The sequence below is a fragment of the Calliphora vicina genome, chromosome 3 (assembly GCF_958450345.1).
Source record: "Calliphora vicina chromosome 3, idCalVici1.1, whole genome shotgun sequence".
Taxonomy (NCBI): domain Eukaryota; kingdom Metazoa; phylum Arthropoda; class Insecta; order Diptera; family Calliphoridae; genus Calliphora; species Calliphora vicina.
In genome coordinates, this window is record NC_088782.1 from 64,517,521 (window position 1) to 64,540,000 (window position 22,480).

The 22,480-nt window shown below is 31.7% G+C and overlaps 1 protein-coding gene across 1 annotated transcript; it reads right to left on the reverse strand.

The window, feature by feature from the left end:
- Positions 1-2,512: 2,512 nt before the first annotated feature.
- Hn (phenylalanine-4-hydroxylase) lies at positions 2,513-15,801 on the reverse strand. Its single transcript, XM_065503108.1, has 6 exons — positions 15,610-15,801; positions 8,076-8,509; positions 7,773-8,005; positions 3,197-3,459; positions 2,899-3,128; positions 2,513-2,820 (listed from the first exon to the last, which is right to left on the reverse strand). Exons 1-6 carry the CDS (start codon positions 15,640-15,642, stop codon positions 2,658-2,660), a joined length of 1,356 nt encoding a protein of 451 aa, XP_065359180.1. The 5' UTR covers positions 15,643-15,801; the 3' UTR covers positions 2,513-2,657.
- Positions 15,802-22,480: the final 6,679 nt, after the last annotated feature.

Below are 22,480 nucleotides of genomic sequence, written 5' to 3' on the forward strand. Positions count from 1 at the left end.
TAGATGTCTTATATTAGAATTCACATATACTGTTTGGGAATTATTGACAACAAATTAGAATTCATATAAACTGTTTAGGAATTATTGACAATAATATACTAATACATATTGTATTAGTATTAATTATGTTATGTTGATGTATTGACTTTTGTAACTGCACGTTACAGTGTATTTAATTTTTTTTTCACAATTTTGAGCAATTTTATAACTTATTTTTGCATTAATAACGAATTTTTGAATAATAAATTTGATTTTAACCCTTTAGTGTACTTTTTATTTATTAAATTTAAAGAATATCTGGAATGATTCAGTTTATTTAATTACTAGCATAACCCGGTGCACTTCGCTACCCCTACCCTAGTAAAATTAAAAAAATATGAATGGAAATACGAAAATAACACATACAAAATTTGAGAATCTCTCAATTACAGTTCACTTGATAGTCGAAAATAACTAACTAATTTTGTATGAGAGATACCACTCCACTCCTCTGATCCCACCCATTTTTAAACCTTTTATGTAAATATCAAGCTTTACTTTAACTTTCCTTTATAAGGGAGGGGTCATTCCTACTAAGCCGATCATGCTTAGCTAAACTTCGAACAGGGATCAGGAATAAATTCGTTTTTAGCTAACCCCCTTAGAATGGTAATAAATTGATTGATACAGAGTTTAAATTCTTTTAGAATTATAGTTCTCCAGATATTCAAAATTAATTATTTACTTTGCGCCATAACCACTAATGCAATCCCGACCATTTTCAGCCATTCTGTGTAAAATGGTAAGAGAGCTATGCGGACAAAGTTTGAAGAACCTTGCAATTATTACTTTGAATTACTCACATCCTTTTCCGACCTCTCCCATTTTGGGTGATATGCCCTCTAATCTAATTCCGTCTATATTCAGCTAAACTCCGCACAGTAATAAGAAATTAATTCGCTAAAAGTTTAAACACTTTTACAATTATAGTTCTACAGATATTCGAAATTAATTATATACTTTGTATAGGGTGTGCCACGCCCACTATTCCAATCCCGAACAATTTCAGCGAAACTATGAAAATTTATAAAAGAGCCATTTAGACTAAGTTTGAAGAATCTTGCAATTATAGTTCACAAAATATTTAGAAATAACTATTTACTTTGTATGGGAGGCGACTCACCATTTTTTCCGACCCGTCCCATTTTTCATTAAACTTCATGCAGTGATAAACCGTTCAAAATCGTCACAATTATAAAATAACTATTTACTTATCTACAAATTTTGTTTTATAAACCTTTGATAAATTTAAAAATTGTTTATGCATATGGGAGTTAGAAAATAAAAAAAAAACACATTCAAAATATATTTATTAAAGCGAATTTAAATTACTAAATTCTTCTTCTTTGTTTTCTATAACAACTCTCACTTAAAACAGAGCGAAATCAATACTGTTTAATTGTTTCTCCTATTAATTTACAACAACAAATTGAACAAACACGCAATGCTTTGTTTACTTTTTAGCTTAAGGTTCACATGTACACGTTTTTGCATATGGATTAGTAACATCTTTAAACGCTTATAACTCCAAAAAAACTGAACCGATTTCAATAAAATATATATTCTGCACTTCTGTGAATAAATCCCCTTAAAATGGTATATTTCTTGCCCAAATTAAATGTATAATGTGAGAGTAAAAGGGGTCTAAAGAAATCGACTTGCCTATTAATATTATGATAAAAAAACATTAAAATTATCACCATACATATTGACTGTATTTTTCGTGATTTTAAAATTTGAGTGTCATTTTAACACCAAGTTAAGGGTTAATTTCCATTTTTGAGTCATCTAGCTCCTATCTTTTCGGCCCTATCATGTTTTCAGCTGACAGACGGACGGACATAGCTAGATCGTCTTAAAATCGTATGAGTACCCAGGATATACGTATTTTTAAGTTCTACAACCAATATTTCGATAGCTGATATAACAATTCTTCGATTTTTCCTCCGAAATTGGAACCAGTGATTTTAATCTTGTTAATACTATGCTTTTTGTTGATATTTATTGGGAAATTTTGAATTAACCCTATATTGCCAAAACTAAATTTAACAAATATTTCAAACTGCATATAAAATAGTATAATAGTATTCAAATTATACATATATATTTTGTGATTTTATTTTAAGCTTTAATGTTATTTAATTGTAAATTCACATCAATATTAAACATAATTGTTTAGTTTAAACTTTAGTTTTAACTCATTAAAATTAATCATAATGTAAATATTATATTTATTAGAGTATGTAACTGAACATCAACTAATTTCTTTAGGTGTACATACTTTATTTTTAAATAACATTAAGAAAAGACAAATATAAATTATTACAATTTAAACAATTTAAATTTAAAATAAAACATATTTAAGTATAGATTTTTATAAACAATCAAATCAATTAAGATGACTCTAGTAAAATTATTCAAAAACTAATTAAGAAAACAGACGATGGAAAATAAAGTAAAACAAATGATACAATTTTATGGAGACTTTTTTTATTGATTTTTTAAAAAAAATATAAACAAAATTAACTTAAATTAAAAGATAAATTCAGTAATTAAAATGAATTTCTAAACTAAGTAATATAAATGCGTAAGTATGAACTTATTAAAGATTATTCTAATTAGATTTTTAATTTTTGCACAGCATTTTGCAAAATCTGGAATTCAGAATTGATGTTTTCCATCAAATTTGAAAGCTGATGTTTGGAGTCCAAAACTTCAATGCTCTGGGTGTAGGCATTGTAGCGTACGCCAAAGGGACGGGGTATGGAGTTGGCAAATTTACTAAAATTATAAAGAAAATATGTAAATATTTAATAATGTTTATTTTTGCTTTGATTTTTATGAAATCCTTTTACTTACATTGTTTTTTCCTTGGCACTTTCAAAACTATCAGCCACATAGTAGACTTCTTGGAACTGTGTTATGGGATATTTGGTTACTCCAGTTACCTCGGGATCGAAATCCTTGTGTTGGGGTTTATCACTCAAACAATATTGCAGTTCACCAAAGGAGGAGAGCAGACCAGCACCATAAGCTTTCAATTCACCTTCTTGGCGGCACAAACCAAACTCCACGGTAAACCAAAAGATCTGTTAAACAAAATATTGTAATATTAATAAATATAAAAATTTCTAATTTAAACTCATTTTAAACTTACGGTAGCCAATTTTTCAATATAATCATCGGGAGCACCCAAGGAAGCCAAACCAATTTCTTGACAGAATTGAGCAAAATCGGGATCTGCGAATAGTGGCACATGACCCATTAATTCGTGGCAGACATCGGGCTCAGGTGTGTACATAGGTTTACTGGGATGTCTAATGTATTGGGTGGAGTGGAAGACACGGAAGGCTAAACCGGCCAAAAAGTCACGAGATGACAAGAGTCCGGCAACAGGGCGCAAAGTGAAACCGGTACAATCTGTAGTAAATATAAAGAAAAAAGTTTATTTAGTTTTGACTATATTATAAATAACAAGTAAGAGTGCTATATTCGGCTATGCCGAATCTTATATACCCTTCACCTTTGTTGTGGATGCATTATTATTTTTTATAATTAGTATATAGGTATGTATGTACATTGCCCACTTTCAGCGTACAGCATCCTAAATTTATCAAGAACACAAAAAACAACAACAACGCCAAACGAAACAAAACACCAAAAGAAAAAACAAAAACAAAATACGCAAGGCAATGAAACCAACACACATCCAAACATACATTTAATTGTATAAAAAACAACAACAACGCCAAAAGAAACAAAATACGCAAAGCATGCACATTCAAACATACGATTTGTTTTTTTTTTGTCAAAAAAACCAACACACAACCAAACTAAACTTTAGTTGTATAAAAAACAACAACAACGCCAAAAGAAACAAAACACAAAAAAAAACAAAATACACAAAGCTTGCACATCCAAGCATACGTTTTGTTGTTGTTTTGTCAAAGCATGCAATACATTGTGTTTTTTGATTAAATTTTCAGAGGTTGTCTCGGATTTTTGCTCATATCTCCGTTATTTATGGACGGATTTTGCTGATTTTAAATAGCAAAATTCTCGAAAGTATGTCCGACAGAATTGTTGAAGACAGACAGACAGACAGACAGACAGACAGACAGACAGACAGACAGACAGACAGACAGACAGACAGACAGACAGACAGACAGACAGACAGACAGACAGACAGACAGACAGACAGACAGACAGACAGACAGACAGACAGACAGACAGACAGACAGACAGACAGACAGACAGACAGACAGACAGACAGACAGACAGACAGACAGACAGACAGACAGACAGACAGACAGACAGACAGACAGACAGACAGACAGACAGACAGACAGACAGACAGACAGACAGACAGACAGACAGACAGACAGACAGACAGACAGACAGACAGACAGACAGACAGACAGACAGACAGACAGACAGACAGACAGACAGACAGACAGACAGACAGACAGACAGACAGACAGACAGACAGACAGACAGACAGACAGACAGACAGACAGACAGACAGACAGACAGACAGACAGACAGACAGACAGACAGACAGACAGACAGACAGACAGACAGACAGACAGACAGACAGACAGACAGACAGACAGACAGACAGACAGACAGACAGACAGACAGACGGACATGGCTTAATCGACTCCGCTATCTATAAGGATCCAGAATATATATACTTTATAGGGTCGGAAATGAAAAATGTAGAAATTACAAACGGAATGACAAACTTATATATACCCTTCTCACGAAGGTGAAGGGTATAAAAATAGATCTATAAAAGTATACATATTGTTACGAAATTGTATTTGAATTCAAATATAACAGTTTCTAAAGGCTGGTTTTCCGAAACAATTGTGGACAATGGACTGTGGATATTATTAACAACATTGAATAAAAGCTTTGGGTTGATCATTATAGAAATAGAACGTTCATGAAGCTACTGGAAGGAAGATGGCGCCGTATATAAATAGTGGCAGAGGTTGCAGTCGGAAGTTAGTTTATCATAGGCGCATTTAGAGTTAACATCAACTGCATTATTGTGCATTATAAAGTGTAATTTCAGTTTGTGTATTATTGTGAATGATAAGCGTTGCTGTGTAAATTTGAATAAATAATGAGTTGTTACAATTTTTCAACTATTAAACTGCTTATGTTTGCAATCAAAAGTGTCCGGTTTATTTTAAGAAAATAAACCATCGTTTTTAAAAGGTAAAAACGTAACAATATATTATTTGGTAAAATTTTGCCCAATTTGTACGTTGTAATTGATTGTAATATGAAATTGTAGACAACAAATAAAAGAAGACCTCTCAATACCGCCCTGATCTAAATAATGCCACCCCAAGTAATAAATGATTTCATTCAAAGTGAATTCAAATATTATTTTCTTTTTTTAATTACACAAGCCAACAAATATTTACCACAGAGAGTATACTAAAGGTTTGATCTGCGCTTAATCCGAATATGACTTCCGAATTTGTCCGTCATATCAGGTTTTTGAGATATCTTAAACTAAAGTGTAAAAAAGTCCTCATATTTGCAAAGTACATGATATTTTTGATATGAATGCATTTGGATTGTTGGCTGATTCTTTTAAATTGAAGGAAAATTGAATCATTCAATAAATTGTATTAAGCTACATATTTTGTAATAGATTTGAATTACAGAAAATTTGAATGATTCAATAAGGAATTAATTCTATGAAGAATGAATTGTTAAAGTAATGAACTTAATCACCCCTATCGCGAATCAATATTTCACATGAAATATGTTCCCTTTTCCCATTTTTCGTTCATGAACTGTGTTCACGTGAAAAAATTCCCCGTGTTGTGAAATTTTTAGATGGTATTTGGTAAACAATAAACAGCTGTTACGAACAAAATCAACTATTGTGAATGAAAAGTTCATGGGAATATCACGATAGCAATTTACCCTTCGAGGGAAATGGATATTTTATGGGAACATAAATTTCACATGTATTTCACGATAGGGGTGAATACTTTTGGTTGTATCTAATTAAGATTAAAATTTAGTATCCACATCCACCATCATTTGTATATATTGTTAAAGCTGGTAACATTAACATTAAGTGCTGCTGAAGGCTCTATAAATAGAATATTCTAGATCCGTTAGTTAATCCATGAAAATTCTACAAGATAGCACTGTGTATATAAATATATCTCATTTTGTTCCTATTACATGTGGTTTTGCGATAAAGCAATAAATCTAAACAATTTCTGCCGTTTTAAATTTTTCATGATTTCTTTAAAACAAACAAATTTGATATTTTCACATAAAAAATATATATTTTGGTTCAATTTGTCATTTAACTCCGAAACTACTGAGCCGATTAAAACGTAATATATTAACAGATTAAACGTTATGTATATTTGAAATTATATATGTTTACTTCAATAATATCGGACTAACAATTTTTGAGTTATCATAAATTAGGTATAGAAAAGTCTAAAAAAATTCACAATTTTAAAAAAAAAACTTCTCCATATAATTTAAAATTTAAACCATATTTGTACTACTGGAACCACAAAACATCAAAATTGTGTAGTGGTTTAAAAAGCCTCTAAAATTTTTTTCGATTTTGTTGCCCTGTGTTATTTTTTTAACTCCGACTGAATCATAGTAAAACGGTAAGTAATTTTCATATATTTGAGATTTAAATATGTCATTTTAAATTCAGGCCACGACATTTGAATGTTAATACTACTGTTGTCACTGTCTTGGCTATGTTTCCAACATCCTTTCGGTCGACACACGTCTACATACTTACAGATTCAACACTTCTTATTTTCCGATTTTCAGGTAAAACCGATCGGATTTATTTCTAGTTTCTGATATAAAATTCTATCTAATTCTGGCTTATCTGAGAAATAACTGTCAAGCTAGGTTTACAAGAGGTTTACATGTCATCAACATGCTGGGACTAGGATGGAGTATTTCTAGTTACTTTTAATCTCATTATTTTTCGCATGGCTATAGAAAAGGAATAGCTGGATTTATTTTTGTTATTTTAACCTTATAAGTTAAAGACAGGCGGGGTCACAAGGCTCCCAACAGAGCACCTTGGTTTTTTTAACCAATACTAAATTGTAATTCATTTGTTTTTTCGCTAATCATATGCAACTTGTGTCATAGTGTCATCTTATTTTTGTACAGTCATGTTCGACATGGAAAGACTCATACCGCAACAACGTCTTCAAATTATTCAATTGTATTACGAAAGTCAGTGTTCTGTGAGTAATGTTGTTCATGCACTTCGAGCAACACATAATTTGCATCATCGACCATCCGAGACCTGACACGTCAAGTGGCCGCCTAGTCAGTGTGATATCACACTTCGGATTTTTTTTCTTTGAGGTTATGTGAAGCCAAAAGTCTTCGTCGTTTAGCCAGCTATGATTCAAGACTTGAAAGCCGATATTTCCCGCGTAATTCGCGAAAAAACGAAAGCAATGTTGGACAGAGTGATCGTTGTTAGGCTAGCTACGATTCAAGACTCGGAAGCCAATATTAATTGCGAAATTAGGAATGCAGTGCTAGACAGAGTGATCGAAAATTAGTTAGAGATTGTTCATTCGGGTCATTATAAAAATCCCGACATCCAATTCTATTTTAAATGTTTTATTTAGAATAAGAAAAACCTCTAAATGAATAACACTTTATATATTAGATCTGAAAACAATTTTTTTTTCCCTTACCTTTCAAGAAATTGGAAACATCTTCCAGTTGAGGAATGTTATCCTCGCGGAAGCCACAATTATCAACCAACAAGGGGAAAACATGATTGTATTCCTTGCAAGCATGAGTTTCATATAATTTGGTTAAATGTCTGAACATAATGCCCCATGTTTCAGTTTCCTCTTTGGTATATTCCACATGAGGCAAGGGTTGGCCATGTTTGTAGTTGTAAGCAATATCAGCAAAATATTTTCTAAAACGATAACAAAAATTAAAGCAAATTAAAATAAAATATATCACTTGTAAACGTTTCAAATACATACCTTCTTTCTCTATAGGTAGAATCGGTAAAACCAGGATGATCTGAATCCAATTCCGAGCCATAGCTTAAAATTTGATTGGCGAAACGATCCAAATCACGTATTCTTCTGGGGAACCAAGGCACTGCCGACACATTGTCTTTGTAATCACGAGAGATTACATTGAAGTAACAGCAAAATTCACGCAATTCCTCAATGGCCTTGCCCAATTCTCCCGACTTGGTGTCACATTCCACAAAGAATTCATAGCCGGGTACACGCAACGATGAACGTGATTCAATGTGCAAGAGATTTACATTGTTCTTGGTGAAGATTTTCAAGGAGTTTGCCAATGAACCGGAATTTTGATCTTTGGTTGAGAATAGCAAACATGTGCTGCGATCTTCTTGGTTCTCAATGCCTTCGGCTATATAAGAAGAGCCCTCAATGCGTGTGGGCTATAAAAACAATATAGAAAACAACATTTTTAATTAAGTACTTAATTTTTTCTTTTATTGTTGTGCTTATCTGTTTATTTTGATTATTGTTAATAAAATCTTAAGTTGACTTTTTTATGATTTAAATAAATTATTATGTTTATGATCTATCTCCTACTGGTACAAGTATGTTTTTATAAAGCTTCTTAATCTGAAGTTTTCCTTATCAGTGGTTTTTGTAGACACGCCTATTATTTTGTGTGGGTTTTTTTGTTAAATCATTGTTTATTAAGGAAATGTTTTAATTGTTTCTATTTTTAGTTAGGGCTCGTCACAGGGTCAATATGTTTACTTGAACCTTATCAGACACGGTAATCAACAGTGCGTAAAATTTGCTGTTCCGGTCATTTTAAAAGTTTTGTATGACGTATGAAATAGTATTTCCTGTAATCCATTAAGTTTGTTTGTTTTTAAGACATAATTTAATATGATAAATTAATGAATTAGCGGCTAATCAAAAATGCTTTCTCTTTGCTTAATATTTGCAAACTTTTATTATATAGATTTCATATTGTAACGAAATTGTACTTGAATTCAAATATAACGATTTTAACGGCTGATTTAAAAGTAGCAGAATGCTTTCAAATAACAGTGATGTAATAGCAAACTGTAACATATCTGTGGGCTTTATTAACATTGAATAAAAGCTTTCAGTTGACCATTGATCGTCAGTTGGCAACGCTGTTTGCTGCGACCGTATATTCGAATTCGAATATTCAGTTAAAGAGCATTGTAGAAAGTATACCACAGATGGCGTATGTATAGAAACTTCTAGACAGTTAAAGAGAAATCTAGAATGCAGATGACAGTGTTATAAATAGTGGCAGAGGTTGCAGTCGTTAGTGAGTTTATCAGAGACGCTTTTCGAACAAACATCAACTGAGTGCTGTGTTTTTCAAGTGAATTCGTGTACATTATAAAGTGTGCCTGTATTTCTGCGAATTTATAAACGTGTATAAAAAACATTGAGTGACTATTTAATTCTGTTGTTGTACATTTTAAATAAATAAAGAGTTCTTACAATTTGTAAACTACTAAACGGCTTTTATTTGCAATCAAAAGTATCTGGTTTATTTAAAGGAAATAAATCAACGTTTTGAAAAGGTTAAAACGTAACCATATTGTATTGAGTTGAGATTTTAAAAATATTAATCTTTATAATTCAAGAGCAAAGATCCTCCAACAAAATCTACGTTGGACAAGATCGTTAAGTTCTTCCTTATGATCACTTTATTCAATTTCAATATTAATAATGTTAGATCAGCAATAATAATATCCTGCTCATATTCTAAAATAAACATGTAGGAAAATCTAATTAATAGTGATCATGAAAAAACAAACAAACAATTAAATTTTAATTTAATTTGTTCATAAATGTAATTATTTTTTTAAATTGCATGTGCATTCTTTACAATAATTTGTTTTCCATGGAATTACATATTAAGCTTCTGTGTTTAATTTTCTAGCACGTGATCAAGATAAAGCATGATGGCAAAGAGAGGTGAAGTGTAAATAAACTTTTCCTTTAATACAATCACGATGTCAACATGTGATGAACTTAAATAATGGAGCAATTAAGTTGTACGAGTAGAAATTGTTTTGTTTGTTTTGACAGCTGTCAATTAAATTTATTGTAATTATTCGTTGAAAATATTCAAATGAGCATAGACATTTACCAAATGTAAACATATAAATTAACAGACAATGTATCAACATGTTGGAATCGCTTTTTTTTAATGAGAAAAAAATTTTTATGCAGATTTAGTTGTAATTTCATGTTTTGAAAATAGAAAATATTTAAATTCTTATTGATTGACAAGTAAACAATGTTATTAAATACTAAATTAGCGGTCATAGATCTGTCTTTCAATGAAATTTTCAATACTTATATTGAAGAAGCGATAAGAATCGTGAGACAAACCTTTGAACAATATTTTATGGAACACTAATTAGTAAATTTCTGAGATTATACACAGTTCGATTTGTAGCAATATTTATTTAAATAATTTATTACTTTTGTGAATAATGTTTATTTAAATACTTCCAAGTATTGTACTGCCTAAATGAATGAAATTATGCGTCTTAAAGGTGCAATGATTGAAAAGAACATATGGGATCTTTATATTTTCAACGAACTTCACTCTTTGCGATTTAGTGGTCACTTATCTAACCACCTTTTCTATAGTCTTTAAAATATAATTTACTGGCATCTATTGGCATTTTGCTAAACAATTAAAGCTGTTGAAGTCATCGATTATGTTTTTTTGCAAAATTTGCCATCAAGCAGCTCTGGTTAGATTAATACATTAATTTGAAAATATTGTAAACTGCAGTTTTTCTAAGAGTCTTTCAGCATTCAATAAAATATGCGCAGAGAGTTCATTGTTCATCGAATTCAGTGATATTTCATTTGTTTTGGTCAGACAATTTAGTCAAACTAATTTATACGCTACGAAAATTTGTATCATAATTATTTTGGCATTAAAAATAAATATTATACAATTTTTCCGCCATAGTGGTTAATAAACTAACCACCCCATTCCAAGGTTTTTATGATTTTTTTATTTTATTAAATTAAAAATGCAGTTGTTCAGATTTTAAACTTATACACATAAGACCGTGGCTGAAATAGTTAAAAATGACGACAAGATGATCAACATTGTTTTGAATATGGTCTTCTGTCAATTTATACCCGAACTTTTCATTGTTATTGAGTAAACAACAAACTGAACGATATTCTTGATATTTGTTTGAAAAAGTCGTTGAAGATTTGTTTTGGCTGTCGCACAGTGGTATGAGAAAAAAAAAGAGGGAAATAAATCTGTAACTTCTAAACCCTTAGTCCGATTTGAATGAAATGCGCAAAGAGGAAGTGTAGTCGAGTTTTAGTTTTGAATTTGGACATCATGAGTCCACCAGGAGCGGGACCAGGGGTCCCTAAAGTAGGACACCTCGGGTATGTTCAATTTTAAAAATAATCCTATTTCTTCGTTTGTGTTCCGATTATATAGAATCTCCTCATCAAGCACTACATAAAACCTCGTCTTAGCTATCAATTATCTCTTAAAGCTTAGGAGATATTCGCATTTGAAAATTGAAATCGGGAAATATTTGGAACCGGGGTCATCAAAAAATTGGAGTAGGGTGGGTAAAAATGGTGAAAATTTAATTTTCAAATGCGAATATCTCCTAAGATTTAAGAGATAATTGATAGCTACGACGATGTATGTAGTGCTTGACGAGAAGATTCTACATTCTAATTTGTGGACCCCTGGTCCCGCTCCTGGTGAACTCATGATGCCCAAATTCAAAATTTAAACTCGACTACACTTCCTCTTTACGCGTCTGAAATTTCATTAAAATCAGGCTAATTTCCCTCTTTTTTTCTTATACCACGGTGTGTCGAATAAACATTGTCGTGATGGTTATTGTGGTACTTAGTACCAAAAAAGGAAGGATTTCAGACCAATCACTCTGTCATCATTTTTAGTGAAAATACTGTTTGAAGTCCATATCAGGAGTATCCTCTCACCGAGTAACTTCTGCATGTAAAGCACAACACGGTTACTTGAAGTAAAATTAAGTTGAAACACCCGTCTTGAATGAATATAAGTATGATGGATGGCATCATTTCTGTTTAAAAATCCTCAACACCCGATATTCAAGTTTAGGTTTTGTATTACAAGGAAGTTTTTGGCACCTATTGCCACTCTTGTGAAACATTGTTGTAATTAATGCCATAAGAATATTGAGGGATAATCGAAAAGATCCTACGGACTTCTGCACAGATGATTACAGGTGCACTACGAAGTACTCCCTTGATTTGTTTGTTATGAAGCAATGGCTACCGGTTGATATCAGGGCCAAACAAGTGGCCCTAAACTCAGCTGTCAGGCTCAGTGCTATAGGGTCATGGATGTCTGCGAACACCAAGCATGTGAGAAATCTGGAAGGCGTATCCAACATCCCTAGGAATATAGGCTGTTGCAAACCTATCCCCTTCTTTGATAGACGGGTTTCTCCAAACGTAGACACTTTCGTGATATACACAGGTGGTTCCAAGATTTTGACTGCGGTGGGTGGAGGCTTTTATGTCCCCTGTTTTTAAAAAGCGGTATGTTTCAGGCCGCAGGGCCATAAAGAGGGCGGTACACTGTTTGAGGTGCCTACGCAGTATTTAATTTGGTTGGCCGGATATCTCTAAACGAAATGACGAGACATTATATCCTGGAGTTATTCTGTGTTCTGATGTACTTGGCAATGACACTTCATCAGTCTGCTTAGACCAGATGGTGTAACTTTTTTTTTTTTGCTTGGATCAGCAATACATTGTATTGGAACTAGGAAAATAGGTTATGGGAGGAAGGATAGAGAGAGTAGTGTTTGTGGACTTTTAATTTGAATTTTCCTATATTGAAAGTGATAGAAAAGACTTCAGCAGGAAGCTTATTCCACAAACGGGCAGTACGGCTAAAGAGCGAATTTTCCCTGAATTTTCACTGTCCAGCCAAAGAATGTGTATTGCGTAAAAACTACGGGTTTCGAGAAAAAGTTCCCTAATTTCTGCAGAGCACATTCCATTGTAGTATCGGTAGAACAGTGAAACACAACCCACCTTGCAACGATGTTCCAATGAGTCAATAGATCTGGATACCCTACTGGACCGATAAGCACCTTCGTCCTCTCCGGTACACGGTCGAATAATTCCAAAATAGACTTCGGCCCATACATGAGAGTTGTATTCCATTTTAGGTCGGATAAAAGATGGAGTATTTCCTACACAGTTTTAGAAAACCAAGACACTTGAATGCTTCCTTCGACAGTTGAAAAATGTTTTTTGTCCATTGGACATAGCACTGAATATTTGAGCTTCTGGTTCTTCAATAATTACACCACCCATAAAAACCGATGAAGCAACATGATCTGCCGTGCGCTTGTGTGTTAACATACAACATTGAGTCTTGCTTGCATTAAAGTCGACTCTGTTCGCACAACCCCATTCAGAGATTGAAACACGATCTTGCATAAGTGTATCATTCACGTTTTTCCTTATTGACCCAATATCGGACAGACTTGGTCTATAATTGAATGAATGTCAAATTTTGATGTCTTCTGCAAAAGAATAGATAGGGTTGGAAGTTTCAAGTCGAAGGTCTTTAAGAAGTATAAGAAATAGAGTATGAGAAAGGATGGATCCTTGCGGTACCCCTGAATTAATCTTGAACTCGTTTGATGAGTTCCCATTTACAACAACTCGTATAGTGCGATATCTGAGAAAGCTCGGGATAAATCGAGAGAAGTTATTACGGACACCAAAAGCAATGAGCGTTTCTTCTACATGCTCGTAATCGAAGCTTACATGGCCCGTATATGATTACCATAGGTCCTCGTCTATAATAGGGATAGCACGAGAAAATAGGTTTAGTGATAGCTGTATTGACAGGTTTCTGTTTGATAGGTGTGAATGCTAGAGGTAGTCACGATGAAGATGAAGGGGAGAGTGTAGAACATTGCCTCTATCCTGCTCTGTCGGGGATTATAACTGTGACTTTTTTGTGCGACTTAACGGTAAGGGTTCAATCTATGGACCCATGAAAATCATTATAGTCCGACTTAAATCTTTTTTTTCAGAACCGAATCTATTATTCTGCCCAATGTCCAACAAACCGAAACTTTTAAATTGTAATCAATGGATCGATTTTAGGAATTTCATTATCTTAACCCATTTCGTTCCGAGAAACAATTTTTATTTATTTAAAAAAAAAAAAAAACTTTTTGCAAATATCTGGTTAAAAAAAATTTCCGATTTTTCGTTTTCCCAGAAAAGCCAGATCAAAATTTCGAACAGTTAAGTTTACACATATGTGATGTCCCGCATTTGCAAGTAAATCATGGTTTTTATGTTTTATGAAACAGTTACATATGTTGGCAATAATTCCCCATGTTTATTATATTAATTTATTTTTTTTTTACTATTTTTAAAAATTAATTTAAAAAATTTCTATTTTTAGCCACTTTTTTTCATTTAATGGAATTGCAGAAACCCCTAGCAATGATGGGGATGGTCACGTCGGGATGTAGTTTTTTTATTAGCTAAAAGATTAGTCTTAACATTCATACCAACATTTTTCATAAATTCCACCTTTTTCATATATAAACATTTTTTTGAAAAATTTTATTTTTACTGTTCGAAAAATAGAACAGCGGATCGAAATGGATTAAAGAAAATCAAATAATTTGTGGTGTTTACTCACTTTTGAAACTCTCTATAGCTTTATTCATAAACAATTTTTAAATTGGTAAAAGGTTTAACAACCAAGTTTCCATCAACAAATTTGAAGCAATTTTTATATTTATTAAGGTTTCACCCAGAATTATTGGTTGAACATTTAGAAAGTTTTATACATTCCTGTGCAAACAATTAAAGATTATTTTTAAGTGTTATGGACATTTGAATACAAAAAAAAAAACTTTCATTGGATCAACATTGAAAAACAAATAATGATTGCCGAGAAGTTAAAAAATCTGGGAAATCCGAAACCCTAGTTTGGATAAACTAACGGTGTACTTTCACTTCATTTAATAATTATTTGGTTTGTTATACTAATCAAAATCTGCAAAATTTTTAATGTGAGATATATGAATTTATAGAGATGGAATTTAATGGAATATCAGAAATTTATTTGAGGAATAAAGTTTATACTTATGTAATACATAGTCTGATTTGCATCATCCTATATCAGTAAGAAAAATTTAAATTGTTTTCTTTCAGGCAATTTAAAAAAATGCTTGTTAACTGTATTTATTTTTAAGATTAAAATAATTGGTATAATTTTTGTACTAGCATTAGGAGAAATATTTAAGCAAATAGTAAAACTAGAAAACGAATTATGTGAAAAATATTAATTTATAAAAGTTTCCATTCTATAGCCAGCCACTCACTCAAAAGAATCTAAAGTTTCACTTTGTTGAATGCCCACATACAATATGTAGGTAATTATTATATAATATTATTTCTTAATTAACATTAAAAAAACAAAAAATAATTCATTTCTACCAACCTTATCAAAGGAGGTTTGACGTTGATACATCATTTTAATTTTATATAATTTTCATACACTATTTGTAATTTATTGTTCAACAAAAAAAATATTTTGTATTATTTTCCCAGAAAAAACTTTGTCACTTTTTAAATCACTTAACGAAAATCTAAGACGTGCCGTCGTGGTTTATACGAAACTAAAATCACCATACAATAATTCACTTGCTTAAATAGATTATAAAAAGTGTCGAAGAAAATCAAACTGAGTGATTAAAATATGAATTAAATAACATGGACCAAGTATAAAATGGAAGTACTAAGACTCACAGCTATACGCACTCATACACTCTTATGAATCTGTACCAAAATTGATAATTGTTGCTTTTGTTTTTGTTTTTCTTTTAAAAGGTTATCATGTAGTTACTCACAGATACAATACTAACACTTACTGTGAATCACATACACACGCACATATACAGTAGTACCAAATGGTTTTAATTGCAACAGATAATTGTTTAATTTTTTTATTGAAAAATGAAAGCATGTTTTTGGTTTTAGCTAATTAAATTTATAATACGAGAGTGGATTTATAATATTTTTGGTTAATTAATTGTTGAAATTTAGAGATATTTTTAAGGCAGGATTGTACTGGCAATTTGGTTTTCTTTGAGCTGTATGTATGGAATATTATACATTCATTTCAGTTGAACAACTTAAGCCAATGCTCAACCTCATTTTTCTAGCAATAGTTAGTAAATTACACTTTCTAGTTACTTAAGAATTCACCCACGTTTTACGTGCCATACATTTTGATTCAAAACAATAACAATTCAGATTTGGAAATTAATAATAATATAATGATTAATATTTTTCCATAATAGTATTTATTTAGAGAGAGAAAACAAAAATATTTTTGTTTATACCTTCTTTCACAGAAAAATCGTAAAGAAATTGGTACGTAAATATCACATATAGAATAAATACTTAAGTCGAATTTGAAGTACTGTTTTTTTGTAAAAAAAAATTGTTGTATTCAAACAAATAGAAGCAATCACCCTACTTCAGTGAAAAGTCAGAATTTGCGCGCCATTTGTGCATTAAAGTTTTGTCAAACAAAAAGTAAGAATACAGAACTGTTGGTTACACATTTAGAAAGTTTTGTACATTTTTATATAACCAATCAAAATTAGGTTTAAGTTTTATTTATGGACACTTGAATACAAAAAAAAAACTTTCATTGGATCAACATTGAAAAATGTTTTTTTTCGGTTTTGCCGAATACCCACCATTATTATGTGACAATAAAATATTTTTCTGATACAGGGGTTATATAGGGTCAGGGGTTATTTAGCATAGTTGGGGGTAGTGCACTAAATGTTGATTGAAATCAGCATTGCACTATCACTCACTAAAATTGCAACAAATTTAGTTTGCACTATTTTTTATCAGCTTTAGTGATAATGCTTATTTCTTAACTAGCACTAAAAAAAAATAGTGATAGTGATAATTTTTTAACTATCACTAAACGAAGATTTAGTGCAAAAATCTGCACTACAATTAATTAGTGCAAAATTTTAACCTGCAATCAAAAAAAGGCTGCATTAAACATACTGGCCCATAATCATAGTCAAACACTAAAGTCGGTTCTTTTTAAAAACAACTTTAAAATAAAAACCTGCTTTTTTTAATTTGCAACCATAGTCAAAATTAAAGTATGTTTTAAATTGAACCGACTTTAACTGGGTGCCACCTCAAATGTAGAAAATGTTTTCATACAATATACAACGAAATACAGACAAGTGGCACCGCTGAACAGCTGACATAGAAAATTAAAACAAAAACCAAAAAAGGTAAACAATAAAAGTAACCGGGACAACTAAAGAAAAAAAGTTTTTTGTGGTGGAAAAATGGAAAAGATAAGATTAGTATCATATTTAGAATATTTTGGTACTAATTTTATTGATAACTGTTCAATAATTGCAAAATCTCTACCAATATCTTGTAACTTAAACATTTTTTACTTTGTTACGAACTTTTTTTACTTGGTGAAGAACAGCTGATGCTGTTGTTAAACGTGTTAATAACAGCTTCAGCTAGTTTTATATTTAAAGTCGACTTCAGCGTCAGAAGTATACTTTAACTTGTCTATGATAGACCTAAAGTACACTCTAGAGTAAAATCGAGTTTAATTTTCTTAAAGTATTCTTTATTTCTGACTATGATTATGGGCCACTATCACTAAATTTTCAAAAATGAGTAGTCATGAAATTGTTGAATCCAAATTCGAAAAATAAAAATTTTAAATATTTTAAATATTATTTATTTTAATATTTAAGTTTTAAATTAGTGTACAGAAACAAACTTAAACCATTTTTAACTTAAAAATTTAGTGCACAATTTGAAGTTGCACTGAAATTAGTGCAGGTAAAAAAGTTGCAATAAACTGATGACTGCATTTTTTTAAATCAACTAATTTAATTTTGAGTGCAAACTCACTATTATTAATGTTTAGTGAGGCTGCTAATTTTCAACTCAGCACTAAATATGAACAAAATGATTACACTAATTTTACACTATCACTAAGTATTAGTGCAAACTGCAAAATTAGTGCACTACCCCCATCTATGTTATTTAGGTTCATATAAAACTGGTTTATGTCCAAAATCATCACGTTATTATATATTATTATAAGACAATTATGAATGTTCAAGTCATTTTCTTTATGGGGACTAGGGACAAATGTTGCCCTATTATCGCTATACTTTACAGTATAATTCAAGAGTACTTAGAACTAATTTGTGCAGAATTTGATGAGGATTGCTCAAACAGTATTCCGGGGTGACATTTTTATGGGGACTAGGTAAAAACATGGACCACTATTGTCCATTTTCAATACCAAACAATCCTTATCAACAGACAGTATTTTTGGATTCAGCTAGTTAGTTCTTTAGTGTTTTCAATAGACAGATGGATGAACATAGATTGGTCGTCTTAGAAAAGTGCCGGTGAAGCACACCAATTGCTCACCGAAGCTTATGGTGAAAGCGTTTCATCGGTTTCAACGCGCGAGAGATGGCTTGTATGGTCCAGAAATGGTGATTTTGACACAAGGCAAAGAGTCAAAAATGTTTGAAGACCAAAAATTGGATTCATTACTCCATGAAGATTGCTGTTAAACTCAACCAAAATCATATTCAAGCAGCAATTCCAAAAGCAGGGAAATTGGGTACCGCACTTAATGAAACTGAGAGACCTTGAAATAAGGTTTTGTATGTCTGCAGTGCTGCTTGAATGCAATAAAAGAAAATCATTACTTGAGACGAAAAATCGATCGTATGTGAAGCCCGATCAAATCGACACCAAAGCCAAATATCCATGGCGCTAAGGTAATGCTCTGTATTTGGTGGGAGCAAAAGGGTCCTATCTATTATGAGTACATGTAAACTGTACCGAACGCAACAGATTTGTTTGAAGCCAGCATTAGCCGAAAATCGCCCAGAATTTGCGGCCAGTCATAAAAATGTAATATTCCATCATGACAACAATCGGACACACTGAGGGAAAAACGACGTTGCAAAATCGACAACGGTTGGTGTCATTTTGACACCAACCGTTTGTAAACAAACGGTTACGAATCGACAACGCAATGTTTTTAAATTATTCGCATCAAAATGTGAGTTGCTCTGCTTTGTTTTTATAAGTGAGTTTTAATTTTATTTTTATTAAAAAAATTGTAATAAATATAATGATAAAAGATAGCGTAATTGTGTTTAATAGTGAATTTGTGTTGATGCAGATGAAGATCCAGGCAGTGAGATGATCACAAAATCCAGTGACGACACACAAATCCAAAAATTCCTGGAAACAGTAAATATGGCTTCAGTTTTTGTACATTTAAAAGGTAAGTAGAGCTATATGTATGTATATATAATTAATAGCGATGTAGAATATAATATGTATTTGTTTTATTTTTTAGAAAGAAGCTGTGCCAGCATTAGGGATGCTATTTATAATTTCACATACAGGAACTCTGACAATTGGCATCAATGTTTTGCCACATTTAAACATGGAATCTTTTATATGTACATATTTAATATTTAAGTATTGACAACTGAGTTAGGTCTTTGACAGAAGAGTTTCCGCTATATGTGTTTTCTCTATGGTATTTACTCTTATTGTAATTAAAAATAAATGTAAAAAATAAAGAAATTATTATTTATTTTAATTACCAAATCGTTCACGAACGGTATCAAATCGACAACGTATGGTGTCAAATTGACAACGGTTTGTTATAAAATCGTACACGAACGGTGTCAAATCGACAACGGATGGTGGCATTTTTTCGTTGACAAATTGACACCGTTCGTGTACAATTTGTACACATACGGTGTTGATTCACTATTGACACCGTATGGTGTCAAATCGTACACGGATGTGTTCCTTTTTTCGCTGGGTGCACATGTTTCAGTACCTGTTAATAGCAATATAGAAATAAGTGGTTGGGAAGTTTTGCCTCACCCGACTTATAGTCCAGATATTGCACCGCCCGACTACTACTTGTTTCGATCGATGCAGAACGCTCTCTCTGAAATATGCTTCAGGTACTTCAGAACAGAGCATCTGAATTTTGCTTGATTGGTTATTGGCCTCAAAAGATGAGCAGTTCTTTTGTCGTAGAATCCATAATAATTTAAAAAAAATCCCCATTTTTAAGTCATATACCCAATAATAAAAAAATCTTGTCATTTCGGTAATTTTTCAATAGTTTATTAAATCGAAAACTAAAAAAGTTTTTTGAATAAGCAGTTTTCATAGACTTTTGCAGGCATTCAAAAAGTAAAGGGTGTTTTTAAGCCCAATATAATTTAAAATTGTAAAAAAATAATACAAAAAAAGTAAATTTTAATAAAAACATTTTTTTTAATCGAAAGATCAATAAATACCGCTGCTGATCTTAACAAAGCGTATTCTGGACGTCTAATTTTGGGCCACTTTTTCGAGCTTGGCCTGGCCTCCAAGATCTCTTCTTACACACTTCGGTATTCACTCTAGTACGCACATTCTTTCGAGGTTTTGATGTTATTGCATCATTAAGAGGATGGCTTGCTCAGATAGACGATTATGTGCGCCATAAAAATCATGAAGTCGTCTAATAGTTGCGTCTATCGATGACTGATTTTCAAAGTAAATTTGGATAATTTAGTAGAGTTGTTCTAGCGTCAATCTGTTCATGATTATTTACCAGAGTATACTGATCATGTGCACAGTATGACAGTTAACCATTTCTATCTCCAGTTCTATCGCGCTTAAAAAAAACATTGGCACTAATGTTAATAATTAAATTGTGGGCCCTTCGTTTTGAGCAAAATGGTCCTACGATCGACGAAGCATATATTTACTTTGATGGTTTTGTTAATCGTTAAAATTACCGTATTTGGGGTTCAGATTGTCGAAAAACAAATGCATCCACAACTTTTCACTGTTTGGAGCTGATTTTGTACTTGAGAAAACATTGCGCCATACTTCTTCGAACATGAGTCTGACCAAGCAATAGCAGTTACTGATCGATATAGCGACATTATAAATGACAACCGCTTAAATTTAATGGCATTGAAGTGGACGATATATGGTTTCAACAAGACTTTAGAACATGCCAACTGCATGAGACATACGTTTATTTGGATATTGTAAGATATTTTATGGTCCAAAAAACATATTACGGATTTTGTAAAAAACGTTGCTATTTATACAATATATTTTTGAAATAAACCTTAATATTATCTTTCTAACATTACTACTGTAGGGTATTTACACAAAAAAGCACAACAAACAATTGCTGACGTAAATTCATTGACAATTGTACTAAGATTGATTAAAATTACCCAAACCTAATAGCATTCGCTCAATATTAAGAAAAACAGCTACTACTTGTAATAAACACATTAGAAATCAACTTTATGACCAATAATACAAGTAATTAGAATTTAGACTTGATTGAGTAAAATATAACACTTCAACAACATTTCTCAGTGTAGTTGAAGTTATCATTTGAAAATAAAGTTCAATAAACTTTTGTTGTTAGAGCATGTAGTTTAGACAGTCAAAGATTCAATTACTCATGGTGTAAATTTTACACATGTGCAGATAGACAAGGCAACGACGCTACGCTTTAAGTTGGAAGTAACAATTAGGGGAAGTATTACACACTTAATCTCTTGACATTTAATACTTCACTTAATATTCAGTTTTTAGTTGCTTGAAAAGAATGAATGTTTCAATGGAAATAAACTAATATTGGCCATAAATTACAATATATGTCAGTGTTGTTCCCAACTAACTCAGTATTTTTCCTTTATTTATTGAATTTTTGTTTTAAAAATGTTTAATTTTGAAATGCTGCTTTAGGCATTAATTTATAAAATGTGTCACTCAAATTGTTTACTAATAATGACCAACTAAACTTAACATGTTTTTGTATTTTTCTATTTTGAAATACTAAAAAATATATAAATTTCGCAATTTTTAAGAAAATCTTTGCAAAAGATAACGATCACGCGATATTCTGACGCATTTTAATAATTTGTGTGACTGGGTAAGAAATGTTTTTTACTCAAGAATATGAATTTGTTTAAGTTAAACTTCCTCTCAGAACATAGATACGTAAATTTGCAAATTATGTCCGTAATTTGTATTTTTATATCCACCAGCTAAAATATAGGGTTTTTCATTCCACTTGTAAGACGAAATATCTGTCAAAGCAAACTATATATTAATGCATAAGGACCCATGTATAGTTACATCCATAATTGATGATAGCTCCAATATAAGGAGCTCGTAGTAGTAACTGCTTGACCAGCCTCATTTTCGAATGGTCCACTTGTATCGAATTT

What these genes read in the sequence shown, in the direction of transcription:
- Hn (XM_065503108.1), bottom strand. Translation starts at nt 15,642, where the DNA reads ATGATGTATCAACGTCAAACCTCCTTTGATAAG. An exon ending in TGTTTCCAATTTCTTGAAAG is followed by an intron (nt 3,460 to 7,772) that starts GTAAGGGAAAAA and finishes TATTTACTACAG; the next exon opens with ATTGTACCGGTTTCACTTTG. An exon ending in ATATTGAAAAATTGGCTACC is followed by an intron (nt 3,129 to 3,196) that starts GTAAGTTTAAAA and finishes TTTGTTTAACAG; the next exon opens with ATCTTTTGGTTTACCGTGGA.